General features: G+C 37.7%; 1 protein-coding gene across 1 annotated transcript in view; it reads right to left on the reverse strand.

Annotated features, from left to right (window-relative positions):
- CUNH1orf87 (chromosome unknown C1orf87 homolog) overlaps nt 1-26,098 on the reverse strand; it is a 143,540-nt gene that overhangs the window by 2,752 nt on the left and 114,690 nt on the right. The window contains exons 9-10 of the mRNA XM_042782439.1: nt 7,824-7,903; nt 3,628-3,835 (exon numbers count right to left, since the gene is read on the reverse strand). Of these exons, the coding sequence (XP_042638373.1) occupies nt 3,628-3,835; nt 7,824-7,903 (288 nt within the window). The remainder of the gene's footprint in view (nt 1-3,627; nt 3,836-7,823; nt 7,904-26,098) is intronic.

A 26,098-nucleotide genomic window follows, 5' to 3' on the forward strand; every position in this document is an offset into this window, starting at 1 on the left:
ATAAAATAACCCTCACAATCCATCTTATTGTTATAAAGCCCATCCCTCTACCATCAGATCCAAAATAAAAGCAATGATAATATGAACCTCTTTAACACCAACTTCATTTACAGTTTACTAAAAGCTTCAAATCTCTTATCTCATTTGATCCTTTCTGAAATCTGGGGGATACTTTTTATTATTATTCTATTTTAAAGATGAGGAAATGGGCTTAGAAAATATGAGCTACTGGCTTTTAGGATTCAGCAATCAGTGGAGTCTTGTCGGAGTCTAAAATGTTTTCTACATAGCCTTTAATTCACTGGGCAAATTCCAAATCCACAATTCACCCAAATATTTATCTCAACCATCCTTTTTTCTTTTGAAAACATTGGCACTTCTTTTATTTCTCCCCAAGGATATTTACTTGACAACCCCCATTAGAGAATATGCACAGAATCGGTTCCCAGAAATGTAGATTTGATGATGGATGGTCCGCCTTCACCTTGGATGAAGAACACCCTGGCCTACATACTTCCTCACACATAATAAAGAGCAATGATTCATCAGTGGGCAAAGTAGGTATCATCTGCTCAGTACTAGAATGGGGCCATGGTGGTTTGCTAACTACTGTGGTTAATAAACCAACAAAATGACCTCAGTTAATCCTTTTTCCTCATTAAAGACAGTTATAGACATTCCCAAATCTGGCTGACACATTCCTTTGCTATTAAAGAACTAATGAATTTCATAGAAACAGAGAAAACAGGCATAAATAGTGAGGAGATCATAGGAAAGACATTCTAAATTTAATGGAATCTGTCTCCAAAGTCAACAAAACTGTTCTTCCTCAGAAAGTTCACAAGTATGAGAAAGTTCTGACTCTAGGGTTTCTCCTAGCAGCAAAGTTTATGATCCATCATTCATCATCACAGCTCATCATTTTTCTAGAATGTCTTTCCTCTCTCTGTCTCTCTTTGGTAATCTTATCACCATTCTCATATTTCATAGTCTTGAACTAAATATCTAAATACGAGATTATTTCAATAACCTGTTGATCTCCTTTTTTCCAGTCTCAATTCTCCTCTCAGTCTTCGATGGATACCTGGTGAAGAATAAAGCCCCATCCTAGCCTCAGGTTGGGACCTCTGGTGGCATAGTGCCTAAGGCATTTTGACTACTAACCAGAAGGCTGGCAGTTCAAACCCACCAGCCACTCTTTGGAAGGAAGTTTGGGCAAGCTACTTCCATATGGAAACCCAAGGAGGGGTCACTATGAGTCAGTAATGAGTTTTTTTTTTTTTTTTCCATCCTCAGGATAGGGTCTCAACTTTACTATTTTATGCAACATAAGCTTATTGTTTTTGTTCACTCTCTTTTCCATCATACTTATTCCCCTTTTCTAATCCTTGTAGAAGATAGTTTCTCATACAGAATGCCCTGCCCAACTATCTAAAGTTGACTTCTCTCAATAGTCAGCTCAAGTTCTCCCTCTTCCATGAAGTCCTCTCTGAATACCCCAGATCACATTACATTATAAAGTTTCCTCTGGACCCTGATAGTTACTTGTGCCTTCAATTATAAAACTTTATTATACACTGTTTCTTTTTTTTTTTTTAACTTTTAAAAAAGAAAAACAGAAACAAAAATAAAATAGGCATAGAACTATTGCCAGTCTCCGTGTTTTATCTAAAAGTGACTGCAGGCTGCAGGCTTTTTGGAGACCACAGACCATGTCTCATCCTGTCTAGTGTCTCTCCTGGTCCAGCCTCTAGCACAGTGCTGGGATCAACACATATTTAATAAAAACTGTTCTGATGTAGCTAGATGGATTTTTCAGGTGACTTTTTTTTTTTCTTCTTCTTTCTTTGGTGTAATTACTTAAAGTTTTTGATTTTGTCGACTAATTTTACATCAAGTGGTCTAGAATTGAGTTGTTTTGGAAATCTAAAGCATTTCAGAACAAAATAAAAAAGTGGCGTAGTGCCTAAGGCATTTGACTGCTAACCAGAAGGCTGGCAGTTCAAACCCACCAGCCACTCCAAAGAAGGAAGACTGGGCAATCTACTTCCATAGAGATACCACCTTGGAAACCGAAGGAGGGGTCGCTGTGAGTCAGGATCGAGTCGATGGCAGTTTTTTTTTTTTTTTTAACACACAGAGAGTGAAAATAGTAGACGTTACTACTGCTATATATTTACTTCTTCTGGAGGTTAGTAGAAGAAAGAATGGGTACACTAACTGTTCATGAGCCAAAGTTTCTGGTTAAATAGAACAGCTTCAGTCCATGTGCTTTTGTATTTGCCCCCCGTTATCCATTCTCTGGGTCTCTGACCTAGTTTTAAACTTTGTTCTCTTTCACATGGACACTGCAATAGCTACCTTTCTCCTTCACTGCTTCCAATTTCTCCTTCATTCTGCACACAGTCATTCAAGAATTTTTCTGAAGTACAACTTTGTCATGTCATCCTCCTGCTTAGAAACTCTTAGTTAAGTCCAAATTCTCTGGTCTGGCATTTAAGATTTCTTAAGATCTTGTCAAATTCTGTATTTCTACCTTTTTCATTTAATATTCTTTTCCATAGCCCCTGTGTTCTATTCCAACAGAATTCCTTGTTTTGAGCTTTACACATAACACACTGCTTAACTGACCTTGAACCTTTACCCAAAAGGCTCCTCTATTTCATTCCTTGTGTGCAAGCTGCATTTTATCTTTAATGATCAATTAAACACTAATATTTCCTTCCCCATCACTCTTCCAGGAAGGAATTATCCTTTGAATATCCACACAGCACATATATTCTAATGACATTTATCATCTTCCATCTTGATTTGCTATTTATCCACATTCATTCAGTTATTCTTTCCCTCAAAAATTTGTTCAGTGTTTGGGATTAAAAAAAAAAGAAGATGAAGAAGAAGGAATTCAGTCTCCTGGTGAGATAGCAATAAATTTCCAAATTAAAAGAAAATACATCAAATATGATAATGGAAGTTAAAGAACTAGAAGAGGCCAGATGAAGGTTGGCATGGATCTCTCTAGGGTAATCAGGGGAGTCTCAGAGGAGAAGTGATTGAGTTCAAACTAAAAGATGCTTAGCCATTAATTAGCCAGGTGGACAAAACAGGGAGTTGGCTGGGGGTGGATTAGGTAGAAGAGAGGCAGACAGATTAGGTAGAGTGCTTAGGGTGAGAAAAGGCACAGATATAAGAGAAAGCAAGGCATATTTGCAGAAAGGCAAGTTATTCATTATGACGGTATTGAAAATGTCAAGGGAATAGCAATAGTAAAAGAAGAGACTGGTCAGGTGGACAGAAACCAGATTTTGCCTTGCTAAGGAGTTTGGAGTTCATCCTGTTATCAGTAAAGAGCTCCTGAAATATTTTAATTAGAATAATTAGAAGACTGAATTGTGAGCTAGACTCCAGCAGTCCAGTGGAGGAAGGATCAAAACCAAAAAGATTGTAAGCAAACTCGTGGGAGGAGTCGTGTCTGTTAACGTATTTCCTGATTGTGCACAGCACAGTGCCAGGCACGTGACTTATATACAGGTTGCATTTATTTGGTAAGTGAAAGAAAATGAGCTGCTCACTTTTAGACTAGAACACAAATAGAAAACCAGATCCACTTTAAAGTTCATACTTCACCTGTGTTACTCAGATCACACAAGTAGAGTGCGTTTTCAAGCTTCCTGAACCTGTCTATCCATGTCTCACATTCTTCAGATTCAGTCTTCTTGACAGGATCCACAAAAGGCTGGGACACTGGTCTGATCTTCAAAGAGCTCAGTGGATCTTTTGGGGCCAAAGTCTCAGCAGGAGGGCTTTCTGGCTGCAGCTCCTCTTTTGGAGTTTTCTACCAAAACAACACAAGCATCTCACTGGCAATGCATTCACCACCCAGAGCTTCCCCAGTTTTTGGCCAAAGATGAGGCCACACAGCAAGCAAGATTTATTGTAAGGTCTGGCTTTGTAAAGCTAGGGGGACGTGTTTCAAAGCCTCAGAGCAGTAGGACCTATCTGCCAAGTGCTGCTGCATATAAACTACTATGTTCAGTTTGTTATTTTTAAAGGAAAGGTTGAAATCATAACACTTATTTAGTTTTCATTTCTGACTTGCACAAGGCAGGAAATTTTTCAACTGACAGAGACATTTCATGATGACCTACTCTGTTTTGCACTAGTAGGATTGATTCATAGGGGATGAACTTCAGACAATGCTTATAATTCCTTGGTAGGGAAACCTATGGATCATGAGTGTGAAATTCTTTCCAAAGAGTGACTGAACAATACAAGGATCATGCGCCTAGTATAAAGGATCATAAAGCATCTTTAGTTCTGTGTGACCTGTTTATTTAACAAAAGAAAATTGAGGCCCAGAGAGGGAAAGTGACTTACCAATATCACACAGGAAACGTAAGACACAAGAGTAGAATTATGGGGTAGAAGTTATGTCCAGTTCATCTTGATATCTTAATCCCATGGCCAGTACATTAAAGAGGTACAATAAGTATTATTTATTTATTTATTAGAATAAATAGAGAAATGAATCCCTGCTGGACGTCACATAAGGCATTCTGCCACCTACCATGTAGAGAGAGTGGACATCCATTGTTTGATCTGTCTGGCATCACTTTTCCAGGAATAGCCCTCCTGCTGATGGGCATTTTTGTAGAGAGAACTGTCATGTTCTAAATGCCTATTTCAGAACTGGGCATCTAAGAAAAATTGGTCAGTAAGTCCATTATCCAGGAAGTTTGGAATTATTTGTGAGAGAGAAAGTCAAAGAAATAGAAAAGTGAAGATCATTCTTTGTGTGGGAGGTTGGAACTCTAACAGGTTTTCTATTTTGTGTAGTAGAAATGAGAAAAGGCTGGTCTGCTGAGAGAGCTTGAGAGAGAGCATAGAAAGCTGACAACAGAAAGAAAGACAGGATATAGGAAGCTGTGCTGATGTTCAAGTCCCTGATTTGCATTTCTACCCTCAGGTAACATAATATGCACCTCTGTGGTGCAGTGGTTAAAGCATTTGGCTGCTAACCAAAAGATCGGCTGTTCTAACTCACCAGCTGCTATGCAGGAGACACATGAGGCAGTCTTCTTCCATGAAGATTTACAGCCTTCAAAACCCTATGGGTCAGTTTTACTGTCCTACAGGGTTTCCATGAGTCAGAATTGACTGGATGGCAGTGCTTTGATGGGCAGCATGAAAGGTTAAGTGGTAGGCTATTAATGGAAAGGCTGGCAGATCGAACCCACCCAGAGTTTACCTCAGAAGAAAACCCTGGTGATCTGCTTCAAAAACATCACAGCCATTGAAAACTCTAGGGAGTGCAATTCTACTGTGAAACACATGGGGTTGCCAGGAGTCAGAATCACCCTGATAGCAATTTCCAGTAAGTAAAGCTGGTAGAGTTGGTTCTGTTAATTAAGAGCAATTGAAATCCAAATAGTAATAGCTAACACGTCATAAAATCATGGCTCTACCTTTTGTACACCATCTATAGTCTCCTAACTTTCAAATGGAGCTCTGGTGGTATAGTGGTTAAGCCATTTGGCTGCTAACTAGAAGGTCGGCAGGTCAAACCCAGCAGCTGTTCCGTGGGAGGAAGATAAAGCAATCTACTTCCATAAAAATGTACAGCCTTGAAAACTCAATGGGAGCCGCTTCGAGTCAGAATAGATTTGATGGCAGTGAGTTTGGTTTTTGGTTAACTTTCAAATGCCCGAATTAATCCAACTTTATATTTCATCTTAAACTTCTCACATATAAACTGTGAAAATTCCATCACTCTGAAGAATAGTAATTGCAATAAGAAGCCAGAATTTGAGCTTGTTAACAAACATGAGCTGCTGCTGGGAAATATGAAGAATAAATTTTCTTTGTTTAGAATCATCAAATGCTATATGGTTATCTACATGGATAACCAATAACCAGTGAGTTTTAAGGGATTAATATAAAATTACTTTGGTGAAATCAAGGAACTCTGGTGGCATAGTGCCTAAGGCATTTGATTGTTAACCTGAAGGTTGGTGGTTCAAACCCACTAGCCACTCTGTGGAAGGAAGACTAGACAATCTATGCCATAAAGATTTACCACTTGGGAAACCCAGTGTGGGTCTCTGTAAGTCAGATTCAACTCAATGGCAGTGGGTTTGGTTTCTTTTTTGGCTTGGTAAGATCAATTTGGGGAAAATCAGAAAATCATTTTTTAGAGCTTTGGGCCACTTTGAAAATCTGATAAAAAGCTTTAAACAGTTTTTCTAGGTAAATGGACACTTTCACAAATTTTGTTGTTTATTTTAGGAAATTCAAAGATGCCCTTGGTCCTGAGAAAATAATTTGAAATAGTTTTATATTTCTGCAGACAATATACCCCTCTCTTTAACCACTAAAGACAAGGGACTGGTGGCTTGTAGGGACCTGAATCAGGTTCAACTAACAAATTAGAACACAGTATAATATTTTGTTCCCACTGTGTCAGGATGAAGCCCAAATTCCTTGGCTGGCAAATAAGACCATTTATATGCTCATTCTTGCTTGTCTCCCTGGCCTTGAATTCATTCAATCCTACATACACATCTTTTTCTCCAGCTATGGAGAAAAACCTTGACAATTTCTGAAAAAAAACAACTATTTTATGCCTTTATACCTTCATACATGTTGTTCCCTTGATTATAAAACCCTTCATGCCACCTACTCCTTGATTAGTTAAACTCCTACACATCCTTCAAGACCCAGCTCATAATTTACTTCTGTGCAAAGCCTCTCCTGACAGCCTCAAGCTGAGCAAAGGATGATTCTTTGTAGCCCCTTTATCTTTCAAAGCTTTTATCCTTTGATGTTATAACTGGCTGTTCAATGATCTGTTTCCTCTACCAGAATCTGGATGGCTGAGCCTGTGAGAGTGTCATTGTATCCCCAGGCTGTGGTTAGTGGCTGACACACAGTAGTTCCTAAGACATGTGTACTGAATGAACAAGTGAATGAATGATTTTCTATTGGACCACAGGATAGTTGCTTTACTAACCATGTGCTTAATTCAATTTCTCTTTCTGAAAAAAGTGGGACAATGAATGTGAGGAGAATTAATTATTGCAGAGATACAATAAAACCCTAAAACAAGAGGCAAAATAAAAGAGCAATTTTTTTTTTTAAATCTTATTCATAACAGACTTAACACTCAAGGAGAAAAGCATTTGCTGTTGTTTCTTGTACAGCAAGAGGCCTGCCAAAATGGATACTATTTTCTAAAATATTTCAAAGTGTGAAGTGCATGAAGAGGCCTCCCATCATTTTAAGATGAATTATGTTCTAATCCGGGTATTTAAAAACAACAACAACAGAGAAACTCAGGCTGTTTTTCAATTCTGTCTGCATCTTCTTCTGGCTAAGTGCTGGGAATATTAAAACAGATTCCAAAGGCTTGCCAGATTTTTTTTTTTTTTTCTTTTTTTAAATTAAAGAGTCCATTGCATTTAAAAGTGTGGTGTCTGAGGAAAAGATTACCCTTAGTTTCTGAAAGCTGGATTTAAGAGGTCAGAATAGGTCTCATACCAGCTTTGATTTCAATGGCAGTTGATGGATTGGCCACAGGATAGAGATGCTACCTGTTCAGTTTCTTGGGGCAGGTGGCTAGCCTTTCACTGCATAGTGGCATACCAGCTAGGAAAGGAACCAACCCATACTCTAGGGCTTCCTCTGCTTGAAGTCAAAATTGGTCAGATATAGAGGGGTTAGGTAGGAACTAAAAACCCAGAAGAAAGGACCACATCCAACATCAGAGAACGGAAGGCCGAGGATCTGTAAAGATCCTCCCAAGCCCTATATATCCAGGTGCATACCATATGTTCATTTTTGCTTTGAGACATCTCAGGAACTTCAGGCTCCACTGGAGTGGCAGCAACTTCCTTTTCATTCTCTCCTGAACAAGAAAGAAAATATGGAATGTTTTAATCCATTCTCTTCTTAAACACACAGGCAAAGAAAATATTGAAACCCTGCTATATAGTTGGTGCTGTTAGATGATGGGGATACATTGATATAGAAGAAAGACATGGTTTCTGCCTTGATTGAGCCCACATAGGGGAGGTTGATGTTAAATATTTACTAAAATTTATCACTTAATTACAAACTACTGTAAATAACATATGCTTCTTAGAAGTGAAGATGGTGAGACTTCGGCTCACTTACTTTGGACACATCATCAGGAGAGACCAAGCCTAGAAAAGGACATCATGTTTGGCAAAGTAGGGTGTCAGAAATATGAGGGCAACCTTCAGCAAGATGGATTGACACGATAGTCACAACAATGGACTCAAATACACCAATGCCTGTGATGCAGCACAGGCCAGGCGACATTTCATTCTGTTATACATATGGTCACCATGAGTCAGAATCGATTTAATGGCGGCTAACAAGAGCAGAAGCCATAAATACTGTAAAGGAAACATGTGGGGGAATAAGAAAGTATTTAAACTGACTATGTGGCAGGGGTAGGAGTGGTGGGGGATCAAGGATGGCTTCTTGAATGAAGTCAGTGGCGCTTAAACTGGTGACCTGAAGAATGAATAGGAGTTTCTCCAGGCAAACTTGGTGGTCGTGTGTGTGTGTGTGTGTGTGTGTGTGTGTGTGTGTGTGAAGCAGACAGTCCCAGAGAAGCAGAGACAGCAGCCAGTAGAAAGGCTCTGAATCAGGAGGGCTTCCCATGGTCCTGCTTCTTAACAGAGCAGCAATTATGTCTCCCTCTCTTTCCATGCAGGTGTGTACCACCTGTAAGATCAGGCCCAACCCTTTTCTAACCCCTTCCTTGCTCCTTTCAGTGGTCTGAGGAAAAGAGGTATGAGCAATATTCCCAAACCTGGACTACTTGCTGAAGGCTACTACCTGTGTGAATCCACCACCATCACCCACCACCAGTTGCCAAGGAATTGATTCTGATTCATGGTGACGTGTGGATCAGAGTAGAACTGTGCTCAGTAGGGTTTTCAATGGCTTATTTTTTGGAAGTAGATTGCCAAGCCTTTCTTCTGAGGCATCACTGGATAGACTCAAACCTCCAACTTTTGGTAAGCAGCACAAGAGCAGAAGCCATAAACTGCTTGCATATTAACTGCTTGCACCACCCTGGAACTGCCTCAATGAAAAAGAGGTTTTCTTAGCAAGCAGAAGAATGACATGGAGACCTTCTGCTGAAATCCTCTAAGACTTAATGCTGGTTTCATGCTTTCGTCAATCCACACTTTTCATCAGACTTATTTTTCAAATCCAAGTAAGAACCACACAGCACAGTTTTCTGGGAGTTTTAGTTTAAAGTCATTGAATATTTAAAATATGCAATTAAAAATGTATATTTGGTCTCATTATTTTCAATGAAAATGATTCAATCAATAATTTTAAACAAAAAGTGGAAGGAGGCTAGTTAACACTGTGATTGAGAATATAATCTCTGAAGCCATATGTTATGGGTCTGATGTCTCATCTTGACTTTTCCTTATTAGATGCATGAATTTGGGAAGTTAAATCCCTTTTCTATATCTTAGTTTCCTTATCTGTAAAATAGAAAACCTGACACCTCCAGGTTGTGAGGATTAAATAAGTCAGAAAATGCAAAGCAATTACTGGAAACATAACAAGTGTTTAATAAATGTTAACTAATAGTGTTATCTATGTAAGAATGTTTATATAAACACATTCACATCAGATTAAAAAGCCTTTGGTTAAACAGACTTTTAACACGGCACACATGGATCTTCATGAATTTTCTCCATCAGTTTCTTGAGAGAAAAGACGGTGTCTTCATACTCTTCTCTGAAGCCCCAACATACAGCAAAGAATAAGTACTCAATATGCTTGTTTGTTGAATAAGTGAAAGATGATGTGCTCTGATTGGGAGTTTGGAAAATAAAGGCCCTGCATATATATGTTGTTTTCCCTGTGCCCTTTCAGGCCCTTGGAGAGGAAGGATATTTCTCTGCATTTCTTTTTTCTTCCATGTTTAACACAGATGGCACATGGAGGAACCTGTATTAGAGACTGATGAAGATCATGATGGTAGCCAATCAGGGCAGCCCCTTTGAGGCAGCTCTTAGTGAAACAGCTGAAATCTAAGTTGTTACAGGAACCAGTCATCTCCTGGCAGCACTGATCCCATTTTATTTAACCTAGTACATTTAAAAAAAAATTTTTCATTGAGATGAAAGAAAGACTCAAATTATTCAGAGCATCCATAGAGTTTGAGAGCAAAAGGGATTCTGGAAGCAGTGTATGAGACAGACCTAAATGTTAATCTTGATTCTTCCCTTAACCTGTTGCAAGCTTTTTGATCTTAATTTTGTCATTTGTGAAAAGGGGCTGATATTAGTGATTTATAGTAACGTTGTGAAGATAAAATAAAATTACCTATGTTAAATAATATACAGAAAAGATACTCAATACAAAGTATTATTATGTGTTGTTGTGTTATTATTATTATATGATATTAAGTGACTCTAGCTTCCCTAGAGGAAATGACCTGACGTTAATTATGATGTGTCAAGTACTTTGCTGGGCACTGTTGGCATGCGTTATACCTTTTAGAATACGATCTAGAACCTAGACCTTGTCCCAGCACAGTTCCTCTTTACTGTCTGAACTTCAAAAAGTTATGTTAGGAAAAAATGCATGTTGGTCCAACTGGTCTCTTTCCAACTTCCCTTTCTCCTTCCTAATATCTATAAACATATAAAAAGGTAATTGTTCACACATGTAAAAATTGTTTGAAAATCCCAACTGAGGCAGGGCTAATTTTTTTCTTTCTAACACAGCAGGAAGGATAAATAATAACCATCTGTCTAGTCTGCCAGTTGAAGATTTGTACTGGAGGAAATAAGCCAAGCTGGCTTCTAGAGTTTTCCAGGTGTTGGAAGGGCCAGGTTTTACAAGGGCTTCCAGTGGACTATGATGGTTACACAGCCAACCCTCCCCTACACCCCAGCTAATGACCCAAACTCAGTGGTCTTCAGTGCTAGTTGCATATTAGACTCACCTGGGGAGCTTTAAAAATTACCATTGCTCAGGCCTCACACTAGACCAATTAAATCAGAATCTCCAGAGGTAGAAACCCAGGCAGTACTTTTAAACAATACCCCAGATAGTTTTAAAGTGAAGCCAGAGTAGACAAAAACTGATTTAAATAAAAGCTTCTGGGCTCATGGGGCCTACTGAATGAAGCTTTTGTGAGAAGAAAATGAATATCTGTTAACTATCTATTATTATATGTGAGACATTTTCCATATGTTTTGTCACTTTATCTAAGGAATAACCCTATAAAGTAGACACTAACTCTGTTTAACTGATGAGGAAACTGAGGCAACAAGAGGTTTAGTTACTTGCTTAAGACAACAAAGACAGGGAAGGTTTGGGATTCTAAATTAGTTAGGGATTGTTTTTTCATTAGTCGCCATTAAGACAATTCTAACTCATGGCAACCCAGTGTGTGCAGAGTAGAACTACTCCATAGAGATTTTTTTGTATTTTGTTTTTCACTTTTATTGTGGTAAAAACATACACAATAAGACATTTGCCAACCTAACAACTTCTACATTTACAGCTCAAGGACGTTGATTATATTTTTCATGTTGTGTCATCATTATTGCTAGCCTTTTCCAAAATACTCCACCACCTATTAGCATACACTCAATTCCCTCCAAACAAAAACGTCCCCCTTCCTTGCTCCATAGAGTTTTTAAGGCCTTGCCATTTCAGAAGCTGATTGCCAGGCCTGTTTACTGAGGTTATTCTGTGTTCGAACCATCAACTTTTTGGCTAGTACTTGAAGGCTTATCCCTTCATGCCACCGAGAGACTTCTCAGCTAGGAATGGCCTAAGCAAATCCCAGTAATATTCTCCAGATGTGAAACACTCTTTCATTCATCAATTTAACAAACATTTGTTAAGTGCCTACTAGACTTAGGTCTGTTGTGGTTTTACTTTGCATTTTCCTGATGACAAATGGAGTTTAGTATTCTTTCAAATATTTATTATAAAATATTTTGCTATGATTTTCTTTAGAATTTCTGGATTCATGTTCTTGAGAGAGAATGGCCTATAATATCTTTTGTTGTAATAGTGTTAGTCAAATTTCTGATATCCTAACTCTTTTTCGGATCCCTGGGTGGTACAGACAGTTAAGCTTTTGGCTGCTAACCAAAAGAATAGCAGTTCAAATCCACTCAGAGGTGCCTCAGAAGAAAGACTTGCCAGCCAACTTCCAAAAGGTCATAGCCATGTGACCTATGATGAAGTGCAATTCTACTCTGAAACATAGAAGTTATCAAGAATCAGAACTGACTGATAGAAACAGTTTTCTTTTTGCGGTTGTCCTATCAGTTACTTAGTAAGGTACATTAAACTCTTCTGGGAAGTTTGAGGATTTGCCTATTTCTCCTTTAACTCTGTCAGCTATGCATTATATGTTAAAGCTGTTATTAGATGACACAAATTTAGAATTACTGTGATTTCCTGGTGAATTGACTTTTATAATTATGAAATATTATTTTTTATCTCTAGTAATGCTCCTTACCTTAAAATCTACTTGATCTGATAATAATATGTATACCAGCTTTCTTTTGGTTAGTTGTTTGCATTGTTGTTGTTAGGTGTCATCGAGTCAGCTCTAACTCATATGACTGTATGTACAACAGAACAAAACATTGCCTAGTCCTGTGCCAGTCTCAAAATCCTTGTTATACTTGAGCCCATCTTTGCAGTCACTGTGTCAATCCAGGTTGTTGAGGGCTCCCCCTTTTTCACCGAGCCTCCACTTTACCAATCATGATATCCTTCTCCAGGGAATGGTCCCTTCTCACAACATGACCAAAGTAGTTAGGATGAAGTCTGGCCATTCTTCCTTCCAAGGAGCATTCTGGCTGCACTTCTTCCAGGACAGATTTGTTAGTTCTTTTATCACTCCATCATACTTTTAACATTTTTCCCTACCACTGCAGCTCAAAAACATGTTGTTTGCCTGGTATACTTCCTTTTATTTTCCAATCTTAGTATCCTTATATTTAAGATGTGCCATTGCTAGAAATATATATTTGGTGACTAGCATTTAAAAAGACTAGCAATTAGTCCTTTTAAATTGGATCATTTTTGACTTCCAGGAAGATGGCAGAATAGGTAGACAAGCTACACAGACCCTTTTCAACAAAGAAAAGAGAAATCAATGGACAGAGATACACAAGATAATCCTGGAGCCCTGATCTTTGAAAGGAAGTATACAGAAGTGGATTAGGTACAAATGAGTGAAAGAGCCTGAATGAAAACAGTGAGTATGGAGACAGACAAAGCTGTGGACTGTCTGCTACTCTGATGGCACCAACAGCCTGAATATTTCCAAGTGGTGTTGGGACCTGAAACTTGACCTAAAGATCAGCCCTGGTCATCAAGGGCCACAAGGATGACTGCAGTGGTGGCTGATGACTAGGAAGGAAAACAGCAAAGAGGGAGATAACCCAAGTTGTGGATTTTCAGCTGTCCAGAGGATACAACCATTTTGATTGTTTACAAGCAGAAGCCATTTTGGATATTTAAAGTGACCAAGGGCACAGCCATTTTGAATGTTTACAAGCAGTGGCCATGTTGGATATTTAAAGTGACTGAGGGTACAGCCATTTTGAATGTTTGCAAGAGTGGCCATTTTGGATATTTAAAGTGACAGCATTGCCATTCAGATTCCAGGGACCTAAGAATAGGCTCCTCTTGCCAAGGACAGCAGGGACATATAAGAAGTTTACAACAGGAAAGGAGACACGTAGTGAGTGTATAAGTGCTGCCAACTAGTGAATAGAGGAACATAGTACCCTGCTTTCTTAGATAACATCCAAACAAAACAAAGAAATGAAAATCTTGGGGAAATCACTCAATATACAATCACCAATTAAACATAAACACAAAAATGTCATGATGTCTCAGAGACAACAGAGCATAACAATCCACACAAAGAGGCAAGATAAAGCAGGAGAAACAAGGGACCAAGATACAGACCCAGAACACATCCCTGAGGAACAAGCAGCATTGGAACTCCCTGCTAAGGAATTAAAAAGAATTATATTTAGGTGCCTTTAACAGATTGAGAGACAGATCGAGGAAAACACTGACAAAATTGAGGAAAACACACAAAAAATCATAGAAAAATTTTGAAAGACCATGCAAGAACAAAATGACAAAATAAATGAAAAATTATAAATGATACAAAATCTACAGATAGAAATCCAGAAGATTAATACAAAAAATTCAGAAATAGATAACACAATGAATAGGCAAAGGAGTAGAATTGAATCAATGGAAGACAGAATTAGTGAGCCTGAAGACAAATATCTCAATATTTCTTTGGAAGGGGGTCAATCAGATAAAAAGATCAAAACAAAATGAATAAATCCTAAGGTTCAAGTGGGATACCATCAGAAGGAATAACCTATGTGTAATTGGAATTCCAGAACAAGTGACAGAGAAAAGTGTTGAAGATTTTTTGAAAGAGAATTTCCCCAGTATGATGAAAGATGAGAACATATCCATTCAAGAAGTCCAACAAACCTCAAATAGAATAGACACCAAAAGAAAATCACCAAGACATATCATCATCAAACTCACCAAATCCAAAGACAAAGAAAGAATCCTGAAAGCAGCACAGGAAAAACAAAAAGTTACCTCCAAAGGGCAATCAATAAGACTGAGCTCAGATTTCTCAGCAGAAACTATGCAGGTGAGAAAACAATAGAATGGCATATATAAAACCCTGAAATTAAAAAAAAAAAAAAAACAAGAATTATATACCCAGCAAAGTTATCCCTCAAATAAGATGGTGAAATTGGGAGATTTCCAGATAAGCAGAAATTAAGGGAATTTGTTAAAACAAGACCAAGAGATGCTAAAGGGAGTCCTTTGGACAGAGAATCAACAACAGCAAACAGCATCTGACCGTTAACACACATGATGACATAACCCAGAAACCAACCCAGTTTGGAAGTATCCAAAGTAAATAAGCCTACAAGGTTGTAAACAGGGAACCAGAGACATCAATTGACAAATGGAGACAACTACAAACCAATAAGAGGAAAAAAAAGTTGTATAGTTACAGAACTTCTAAATTGTAGGGAAGTCAAGACAACTGCAAGACAGAACAGACTGTTCTAAATTGGGAAGAAAATTATAAACACAGGGTAACCTCAAAGAAAAGTGATAAACCTTCACATCAAAATAAATAGGAGGACAAGCACAAATATTGAGTAAATACTAAAACAACAACAACAAGGAAGTGATAACGCGATTCATAAATCAAACAAGCTCAGCACAGAAAATTATATGGAACAAAGAAATCAGCAATACCACAAAAAAATACATAACAAAATGACCCCAAAAAATGCATACTTGTCGATAATTGCACTGAATGTCAATGGATTAAATGCACCACTAAAGAGACAGAGCTGCAGACTACATAAGAAAATATAACCCATCAATATGCTGTCTACAAGAGACACACCTTAGAGAAAAAGACAAAAATTGACTAAAAATCAAAAGTTGTAAAAAGATATATCAAGCAAATGGCAACCATAAAAGGGCAGAAGTGGCAATATTATTTTGTAATAAAGTTTACTTTAAGACAAAAACCACCATAAGAGACAAGGAAAGACATTATATAATGATTAAAAGATTGATTGAAGAAGAGGACATAACAATAATAAACATCTATGCACCCAATGAAAGAGCCCCAAAATACATAAACCAGACATCTATTTGAAAAGTCAAATAGATGACTCCACAGTCATAATAGGAGACTTTAATATACCACTTCCAATCATAGATAGAACAACTGGAAAGAAAGTCAACAAAGACACAGAAAACTAAACAATACAATCTGCCAACTTGCCCTTATAGACATCTACAGAGCACTTCACCCAGCAACCGCACAATATACATTCTTTTCCAGCGCACATGGAACATTCTCCAAGATAGACCATATGTTAGGCCACAGAGCAAGCCTCAATAAATTTAAAAACATTGAAATACTGCACAGCATCTTCTCAGGTCAAATGCTGTAAAATCAGAAATCAACAATAGGAAGATGAACAGAAAAAGAGCAAACACATGGAAACTGTGTTTCCATGAATCCTCCTTGAAATAAAAAATGAAATTAAAAAATTCCTTGAATTAAATGAAAATGAAAACACAACACACCAAAATCTTCAGGACACAGCAAAAGCAGTGATCAGAGGCCAATTTATAGCAATAAATGCACACTTCAAAAAAGAAGGGCCAAAATCAACATCTTAACCCAACATTTTCAACAATTAGAAAAAGAGCAGCAAAGAAAGCCTACAGTCACCAGAAGAAAAGACATAATAAAGATTTGAGCAGAAACAAATGAAACAGAAAATAAAGACAATAGAAAAAATTAACAAGACTAGAAGTTGGTTCTTTGAAAAAATTAATAAAATTGACAAACCACTGGCAAATTTAACAAAGGAAAAGAGGGAGAGAATACAAATAAAATGAATAAGAAATGAATTGGGCAACACCACTACAGAACCAACAAAAATTAAAAGGATAATATCAGGATACTATGAAGAACTATACTCCAACAAATTTGAAAATCTAGAAGAAATGGACAGGTTTCTAGAAACACATCACTTACCTAAACTAACAGAGTCTGAGGTGGAAAATTTAAACAGACCCATAACAAAAGAAGAAATTAAACAGGTCATAAAAAAATAAAATAAAAAATAAAGCCCTGGCCAAGACAATTTCACTGGAGAATTCTACTGAATGGTCAGAGACGAACTGACACCAATCCTACTCAAACTATTTCAGAACATAAAAAAGGATGGAATCCTCCTAAATTCATTTTCTGAAACGAGCATAACCTTGATACCAAAACCAGGCAAAGACATCAGTAAAAGGAAAACTAAAGACCAATATTCCTCATGAATATGTATGTAAAAATCTTCAACAAAATCCTAGCAAATAGACTCCAACAACATATCCAAAAAATAATACATTATTACCAAGTGGGGTTCATACCAGGTATGCAAGGATGTTTCAACATTAGAAACACAATTAATGTCATCCATCACATAGATAAAACAAAGGAAAAGAACCACATGATCATATCAATTGATGCAGAAAAGGTACTTGATAAAATCCAACACTCATTCCTGATAAAAACTCTCAGCAAAATAGGAATAGAAGGAACATTGCTCAACATAACAATGGGCATATATGCAAAACCAACAGCTAACATTATTCTCAATGGAGAGAGAGTGAAACCATTCCCCTTGTGTACAGGATGCTCTCTATCACCACTTCAGCTCAACATTGTATTGGAAGTCCTGTTGTTGTTGTTACATGCCATCGAGTCAGGCCCAACTCAATGACCCCTCCTTGGGTTTCCGAGGTGGTATCACTATGGAAGTAGATTGCCCAGCCTTCCTTCTGAGAAGTGACTGGTGGGTTTGAACTGCCAGCCTTCTGGTTAGCAGTCAAGTGCCTTAGGCACTACACTACCAGAGAAGTCCTAGCTGGGGCAATAAAGCAAGAAAGAGATATCAAAGGAATCCAAATTGGTAAGGAAGAAGTCAAACTATCCCTATTTGCTGATGATATGATCCTACACCTAGAAAACCTGAGACTTAGCAAAAAGACTGCTGGAACTAATTGAGAGCTTTAGCATAGTGGCAGGATACAAGATCAACATACAATAATCAGTTGGCTTTCTCTACACCAGCAAAGAGATTGCTGGAAAACAAATAAGGAAATAAATACTATTGACAATGTTGTTGTTGTTGTTATGTGCCATTGAGTTGGACCCAACTCATAGCGACCCCTCCTTGGGTTTCCGAGGAGTGGCTGGTGGGTTTGAATTGCCAGCCTTTTGGTTAGCCTTAGCCACTAAGCTACCAGAGTTCCAATAGCTACCAAAAAAAGAAAATACTTGGGGATCAATTTCACTAGGGACAGAAAAGGCCTGTATAAAGAAAACTACAAATTAGCACTCCAAGAAACCATAAGTGATCTACATAAATGAAAGAACATACCATGCTCGTGGATAGGAGGATTGAACATTGTGAAAATGTCAATACTACCCAAAAGCAATCTACACATTCAATCCAATCCCAATGCAGATCCCATCAGCATTCTTTAAGGATATAGAAAAACCAATCATTTATTTTATATCGAAAGGAAAGAGACCTCGGATAAGCAAAGCACTATTGAAGAAGAGGAACAAGGTAGGAGGTCTCACACTCCTGGATCTCCAAACCAACTATACAACCACAGTAGTCAAAACAGCCTGGTACTGGAACAACAACAGACACATAGACCAGTGGAACAGAATTAAGAACTGAGAAACAGATCCATCAACCTATGGTCAGCTGATTTTTGACAAAGGGCTTAAAGCCATTAAGTGAGGAAGAGATGGTCTCTTTAACAAAGGGTGCGGACAAAACTGGATATCCATTTGCAGAAAAATGAAACAACTGTACCTCACACAATATACACAAACTAATTCCAGATGGGTCAAAGCCTTAAATGTGATATTTAAAACTATAAAGTTCCTCAAGGAATAAAATAGGGGCAAATGTGGGGGCCCTAATTTTTTTTTTAATTTATGGCATAAATAGACTGTCAAAATATAACCCCAAATGCACAAAAAGCTGAAGATAAACTAGATAAATGGGACCTTCTAAAAATTACATTTTTATGTCCTTCAAAAGATTTCTCCAAAAGAGTAAAAAGAAAATACACAGATTGGGATTAAATATTTGGCAATGACATATCTGACAAGGGGCTTAGCTCTAGAATTTGTAGAGAACTCCAACACCTCAACAACAAAAAGATTAACAATCCAATTAAAAAATGGGCTGAAGATTTATTAATAGAACCTTCACCGAAGAGAATATTCAGGAGGCCAACAAATACATGAAGAAATGCTCACAGTCATTAGCCATCAGAGTGATGCAAATCAAAACAACAATGAGATACCATCTCACCCCAGCACTAATAGTAAAATTCAACAAGACACACAATAACAAATGCTGACGAGGATGTGGAGAGATTGGGACTCTCATACACTGCTGGTGGGACTGTAAAATGATACAACCATTGTGGAAAACAGTATGGTGATTCCTTAAAAAGCTGGAATTAGAAATAACATTTGATCCAGCAATCTATTACTAGGTATATATCCTAAAGAAGTGAGAGCCAGGACAAGAACAGATATCTGCACACCCATGTTCACTGCAGCACTATTTACAACAGAAAAAGATGGAAAGAGTCTAGGTTCCTATCATCAGAAGAATGGACAACCAAACTATGGTGCATGCACACAATGGAATACTATGCAACACTAAAGAATGTAGAGCGCTCTGATGACATAGTGCCTAAGGCATTTGACTGGTAACCTGAAGGCTGGTGGTTCAAACCCACCAGCCATTCCTCGGAAGGAAGACTGGGCAATGTAGAATCTGCAAAACACTGCATAACATGGATGAACTTGGAGGACATTATGCTGAGTGAAATAAGTCAATCACAGAAGGACAAATATTTTATTAGTCTGTTATTATAAAAAGTCAAGGAAAGGTTTATATATGGAAGGAAACTTTCTTTGTTGGTTACCAAGGGTGGGAAGGAAGGAGAGCAAACACTTCAAAAAAACAAAATGTATTGATACATGTAATTTTAGTTTTGTATATTTCACTGTACATAAATTATATTTCAATAAAATGTATTTTTTAAAAAATGGATCATTTTCTATTTAATGTAACTTTTGATATAGTGGGATTTAAGAGTACCACCTGGCTATTTTTCTTTTTATTTCACCTGTTCTACTTTTTTCCCTACTTTCTGGCCTTCTACTTTGGATTAATAATATTGATTATTATTACTCCACTTTCTTTCCTTTATTACCTTGTTAGTTGCACTTACTTTTAGTATTCTTTTAGGGTTAATCTAGAGATAAAACCAAGTATCTTTGTCTCATTAGAGTAATACAAATTTGTATTTTTATCACTTCCTGAAAATGCAGTCTTTAGAACAATTGAATGCTATTCACTGCTCCCATGTTTTTTAAGTTGTCTGCATTTAATTCCATCTACATTTTAAACCCCACAAGGTATTGCTACTACTATTATTGTTATCATCATTTCTCAGTTAAAATTCATTCAGATTTACTATTTCTTTATCTCTTTACCAAACCCATTGCCATTGAGTTGATTCTGAACCTTAATGACCCCATGGTATAAGAAACCCATAGAGTTTCCAAGGCTGTAAATCTTTACAGAAGCAGACTGTCCTATCTTTTTCCTGCAGAGTGGCTGGTGGGCTTGAACCTTCCTTTCATTTAGCAGCTTAGTGATTAACCACTGCAACAGCAGGGCTCCTTCTTGTCTCCTTAGCCCTTTCTTTATTTCTATGCTTCCATCTAAAGAGCTGGTTCAAATCCACCAACTGCTCTCAGGGAGAAAAATAAGGCAATCTCCATGTGTAAAGATTCACAGTCTTGGAAACCCAATGAGGGTTACTATGAGTTGGAATCAACTTGATGGAAGTGTTTTTTTTGCATTTATGCTTCCATCTAGAATAATTTTCCTTCAGTATGAAGAGCTCACTTTAAAATAAACAAATACATAACTATAGATCTAGTGATGGCAAAATCTTTTAGTTTTTTATTTGTTGAAGATTATTTTACATTCACTTTTGAAGCCTATTTTTACTGGGTTTAGAATTTGTGGTTGGTGTTATTTTCCTTAAATTTTATATGATATCATTTTATTGTTTTCTGTTGAAAAGTTAGCCATCTATCTAACTGTTGATCCGCTGAAGGTAAAGTGCTGTGTTTTTCCAACTGTTGCTTAGGATTTCACAACTCTTGTTAATGATTTTCTTTGACTTTGATTTTCAGCAGTTTTGCCATTTCATGCCTCATATGATTGGATTTGTATTTGTTCTTATTGGAGCTTATAGCAGCTCTTGAATAGGTAGCTTGATGTATTTCATCACTTTTAGAAACTTCTCTATCATAATTGCTTCAGTTCTATTTTCTTACTTCTATCCTTCTGGGGTTTTAGTTGCATGTATGTCACAAATTGTGACCATTTCTGATATGTCTCATACACTTATCTGTATATTACAATCTCTATTCTCATTCATGCTTCAATCTTGATATTTTCTACTAACCAATCTTCCTGTTCACTAATACTCTCTTCAGCTTGTCCAGTGTTCTATTAAACATGTCTAATGAATTTTAACTACCACTTGTCTGTCAGTTTATCATACTGTAGTGGCTTGCATGTTGCTGTGAGGCCGGAGGCTATGCCACTGATATTCAAATACCAGCAGAGTCACCTATGGTGGACAGGTTTCAGTGGACCTCCCAACTAAGATAGAACAGGAAGAAAGAAGGGGCCACCCATTTTGAAAGAATTGGCCAGTGAAAACCTTATGAATAGCAGTGAAACATTGTCTTGCATATCACTGGAAACTTTATGAGTAGCCCTGAAACACTGTCTGATACAGTGCTGGAAGATGAGCCCATCAGGTCAGAAAACACTCAAAATATGACTGGGGAATAGCTAAGTAGAGTCGACCTTAATGATGTGGATGGAGTAAAGCTTTTGGGACATTGATTTGCTGATGGGCCATTTCTCATAATGGGAAGAAATATATGCAAGCATCCATTAATAATCATATGTGGAATATCTGAAGTATGAACCTAGGGAAGTTGGAAGTTGTTAAAAATGAAATGGAATGCATAAAGATCAATATCCTGGGCATTAATGAGCTGAAATGGACTGTATTGGCCATTCTGAATCAGAGAATCATATGGTATACTATGTCAGAACTGACAAACTGAAGAGGAATGGTGTTGCATTCATCGTCACAAAGAATGTTTCAAAATCTATCTTAAAGTACAATGCTGACAGTGATAGGATAATATCCATATGCCTAAAAGGAAGTTAATACTCCTATAATTCACATTTACACACCAACCACTAAAGCCACAGATGAAAAATTGAAGATTTTCACCAACTTCTGCAGTCTGAAATTGATCGAGCATGCAATCAAGATGTATTGATGATTATTGGTTATTGGAATGCAAAAGTTAGAAACAAAGATGAATCATTGTGATTAGAAAATATGCCTTGGTGATAGAAATGATGCTGGAGATTGCATGATAGAATTTTGCAAGACCAATGACTTATTCATTGCAAATACCTTTTTCAACAACATAAATGGTGGCTATACATGTGGACCTCACTGATGGAATAGACAGGAATGAGATCAACTATACCTGTGGACAGAGGTGATGGAGAAGCTCAGTATCTTCAGCCAAAACAAGGCCAGGAGCTGTCTGTGGAACAGGCAATCAGTTGCTTATATGCAAGTTTAAGTTGAAGGTGAAGACAATTAAAATAAGTCCACAAAAGCCAAAATATGACCTTGGTTATATCCCAGCTGAATTTAGAGACCATGTGAAGAACATATTTGACTCACTGAGCACCAATGACGGAAAACCACACAAGTTGTGGAATGACCTCAAGAACATCATCCATGAAGAAAGCTAAAGATCACTAAAAAGACAGGAAAGGAAGAAAAGACCATAATGGATGTCAGAAGAGACTCTGAAACTTACTCTTGAATGGAGAGTAGCAAATGGAAGAAATGACAATATAAAAGAGCTGAATGGATTTAAAAGAGCAGCTCAAGAAGATAAAGTCAATTATTATAACAAAATGTGCAAAGATCTGGAGTTAGAAAACGGAAAAGGATGGACATATTTGGTATTTTCCAAGCTGAAAGAACTGAAGAAAAAATTCAAGCCTCAAGTTTCAATAATGAAAGAATATGCATCAAAAGAAGATGGAACGAATACACATTGTTACTGTATCAAAAGGAATCAGTCAATGTTAAACTATTTCAAGATATGGAATATGATCAAGAACCAATGATATTGAAGGAAGAAGTCCAAGCTGCACTGAAAGAATTGGTGAAAAATAAAGCTCCAGGAACTGATGGAATACCCATTGAGATGTTTCAACAAGTGGATGCCATGCTAGAGTCATTTATTTGTCTATGGCAAGTAATTTGGAAGAAAGCTACCTGGCCAACTGATTGGAAGAGATCCACATTTGTTCCCATTCCAAAGAAAGGTGACCCCACAGAATGTGGAAATTATCAAACAATGTCATTAAAATCACACAAAAGTAAAATATTACTGAAGATAATTAAAAGACGGTTACAGCAATATATTGACAGAGAAGTTTGAGAAATTCAAACTGGATTAAGAAGAGGATGTAATGAGGGATATCATTGCTGATGTCAGATAGATCTTGGCTGAAAGCAAGGAATAGCATAAAGACGTTTACTTGTGTTTTATTGACTATGCAAAAGCATTCAGTTGTGTGGATCATAACAAATTATGTATAATATTGTGAAGAATGAGAATCCCAGAACATTTAATTGTGCTCATGAGGAAACTGAACATAGACCAGGAAGCTGTCATTCAAACAGAACAAGGGGATAGTTCATGGCTTAAAATCAGCAAGCATGTGTGTGAGGGTTGTTTCCTTCACCACACTTACTCAATCTGTATTCTGAGCAAATAATCTGAGAAGCTGGACTATATGAAGAAGAACGTGGCATCAGGATTGGAGGAAGACTCATTAATAATCTTCAATATGTAGATGACACAACCTTGCTTCCTGAAAGTGAAGATGACTTGAAGCACTTACTGATGAAGATTAAAGATTCAGTCTGCAGTATGGATTACACCTCAACATAAAGAAAGCAAAAATCCTCACAAATTGACCAATAAGTAACAGCATGATACATACAGAAAAGATTGAAGTTGTCAAAGATTTCATTTTACTTAAACTCACAATCAACACCAATGGAAGCAGCAGTGAAGAAATCAGACATCATATTGAACTGGGCAAATCTGCTGCAAAATACCTCTTTAAAGTGTTGAAGGGCCACACACTGATGTAGGTAAGGGGAGGGATGGTGTACAAAGAGTCTGTGAGCACCCTTATAACATTAGGGCAATGGGAGGACACTGAACTGTGCACATAAGATATAGACGACAGACGCTAATACCAATCAGTATATCCACAATACTGCATTGCCATTAACACCAAACACCAGGCTACAGATAAACACATAAACATCTGAGAAGACTAGATGGGTATCAGTGAAAAGGATTATACTCTAGACCAAGGATAGATTCAGCTGAGGCTAATCTTGCACAGATACCAGTGATATAAAATACCCACAATCCTTATAGAAACAACAGAAGACAGACATAGAGTAGTCCCTCACAGACAGCCAGACACTGTGGAAGAGAGATCCAATGGATCTACCAACTCAGGACCATAGTACTGGGGGACACCAGACTCAATTGGCACAAAAAAATACATAAAAATACTGTTCTTTATCTTACATTAGTGAGTAGCAATTGGAGTCTTAAAATCTTTCAAGCGCTCATCTAAGATGCAGCTAATGATCTCCTATCATCAGAAGCAAAGAAGAGTGTAAAAAATCAAGGGCATTTGGAAGCAATCAGCCCTAGGACATGATGGTGTCCAGAAGAACTAGATGGTGCCTGGCTACCAATGCCAACCACTCAGAAAAGAATCAAAACTGGGGATCCAGGATAGAGTGGGAGGAAAAATGTGGAACAAAATCCAAAAACACAATAGTGACCAGAATTACTGGTCAGATGGAGTCTGGTGAGACCTCCACTACTATGACCCTGGGATACATTTTGGGCCTGGAATAAAACTTACTCCCAGGGGCTGGCTCTCAGTCCAATAGTAAACAAGATGTGCACACCGACCCCTCAACCTATGGTGACTCACCCACACACTATAGAAATGCATCCCTTGGAGCAATCGACCACAGGGCACCAGAGAGGTAACATTTGCATGGAGGAAATGCAGGACACATAGGAGGGCATAACTATGAGGGGCTTGGGGGGGTGTTACTGGACAGGGAGGGGAGGAGACTGGGTTAGGGTTGGGAATAGTAAATGGGGAGTGAAACTAACTGTACACGAAATGTAGAATGTAAAACAAACTCAAATAAATAAAGTGTTGAAAGGCAAAGATGCCACTTTGGGGACTAAGATGTGCCTAACCCAAGCCAATTACCTCATACGCATGTGAAAGCTGGAGAATGAACAAAGGAAACCAAAGAAGAGTTGATGCTTTTGAATTGTGGTGTTGGTGAAGAATACTGAAAATACTGTGGACTGTCAGAAGAATCTGACAGTCCACAGTATCTGTCTGGGAACAATCTGTCTGGGAAGAAGTACAGGCGGAATGCTGCTTGGAAGCAAGAATGGCCAGACTTTGTCTCATCTACTTTGGTCATGTTGTCAGAGAAGGCCATTCCTTGGAGAAGGATATCATGCTTGGTAGGATCAGCAAAGAAGAAGACCCTCAACAAGATGGATTGACACCATGGCTGCAACGATGGACACAAATATAGCAAGGATCATGAGGATGGAGCATGACCAGTCAGTGTTCTGTTGTACATAGGGTCACTATGAGTCAGAGCTGACTAGACGGAGCCTAACAACAACAACAACAATGAATTTTATAAGTTTTGTAATTGCTTTTTCAGTTCTAGAAATTCCATTGATCCCTTTTACAAATTCAAAATCTTTGCTGAAATTCTCCATCTTTTCATTACTTTATTGTATATATTAATTACAGTTATTTCAAAATCCATGATGTGCTTTGCAATATTCTTTTTTTTTTAATGGCTGTTAGACATTGTATATGAAAAATTCTAGAGATTTTGTATGATGTTATCTTCTTCTAGAGAGAGTTTTTCCTACATTTGCCTGAACTCCAAATTGTTTAACAGGACATTCAGCAAATACATATATGTTGTTGTTCCTGTTATTTGCCATCGAGTTGGACCCGACTCATAGCGACCCCTTCTTGGGTTTCTGAGGCAGTATCACTACGGAAGTAGATTGCTCAACCTTCCTTCCGAGGAGTGGCTGGTGGGTTTGAACTCCCAACCTTCTGGTTAGCAGTCAAGTGCCTTAGGCACTATGCTACCAGAGCTCCCATAC

This window comes from Orycteropus afer, unplaced genomic scaffold, assembly GCF_000298275.1.
Source record: "Orycteropus afer afer isolate SDZICR_OR568_19922 unplaced genomic scaffold, OryAfe1.0 scaffold00318, whole genome shotgun sequence".
NCBI classification, from domain to species: Eukaryota; Metazoa; Chordata; class Mammalia; order Tubulidentata; family Orycteropodidae; genus Orycteropus; species Orycteropus afer.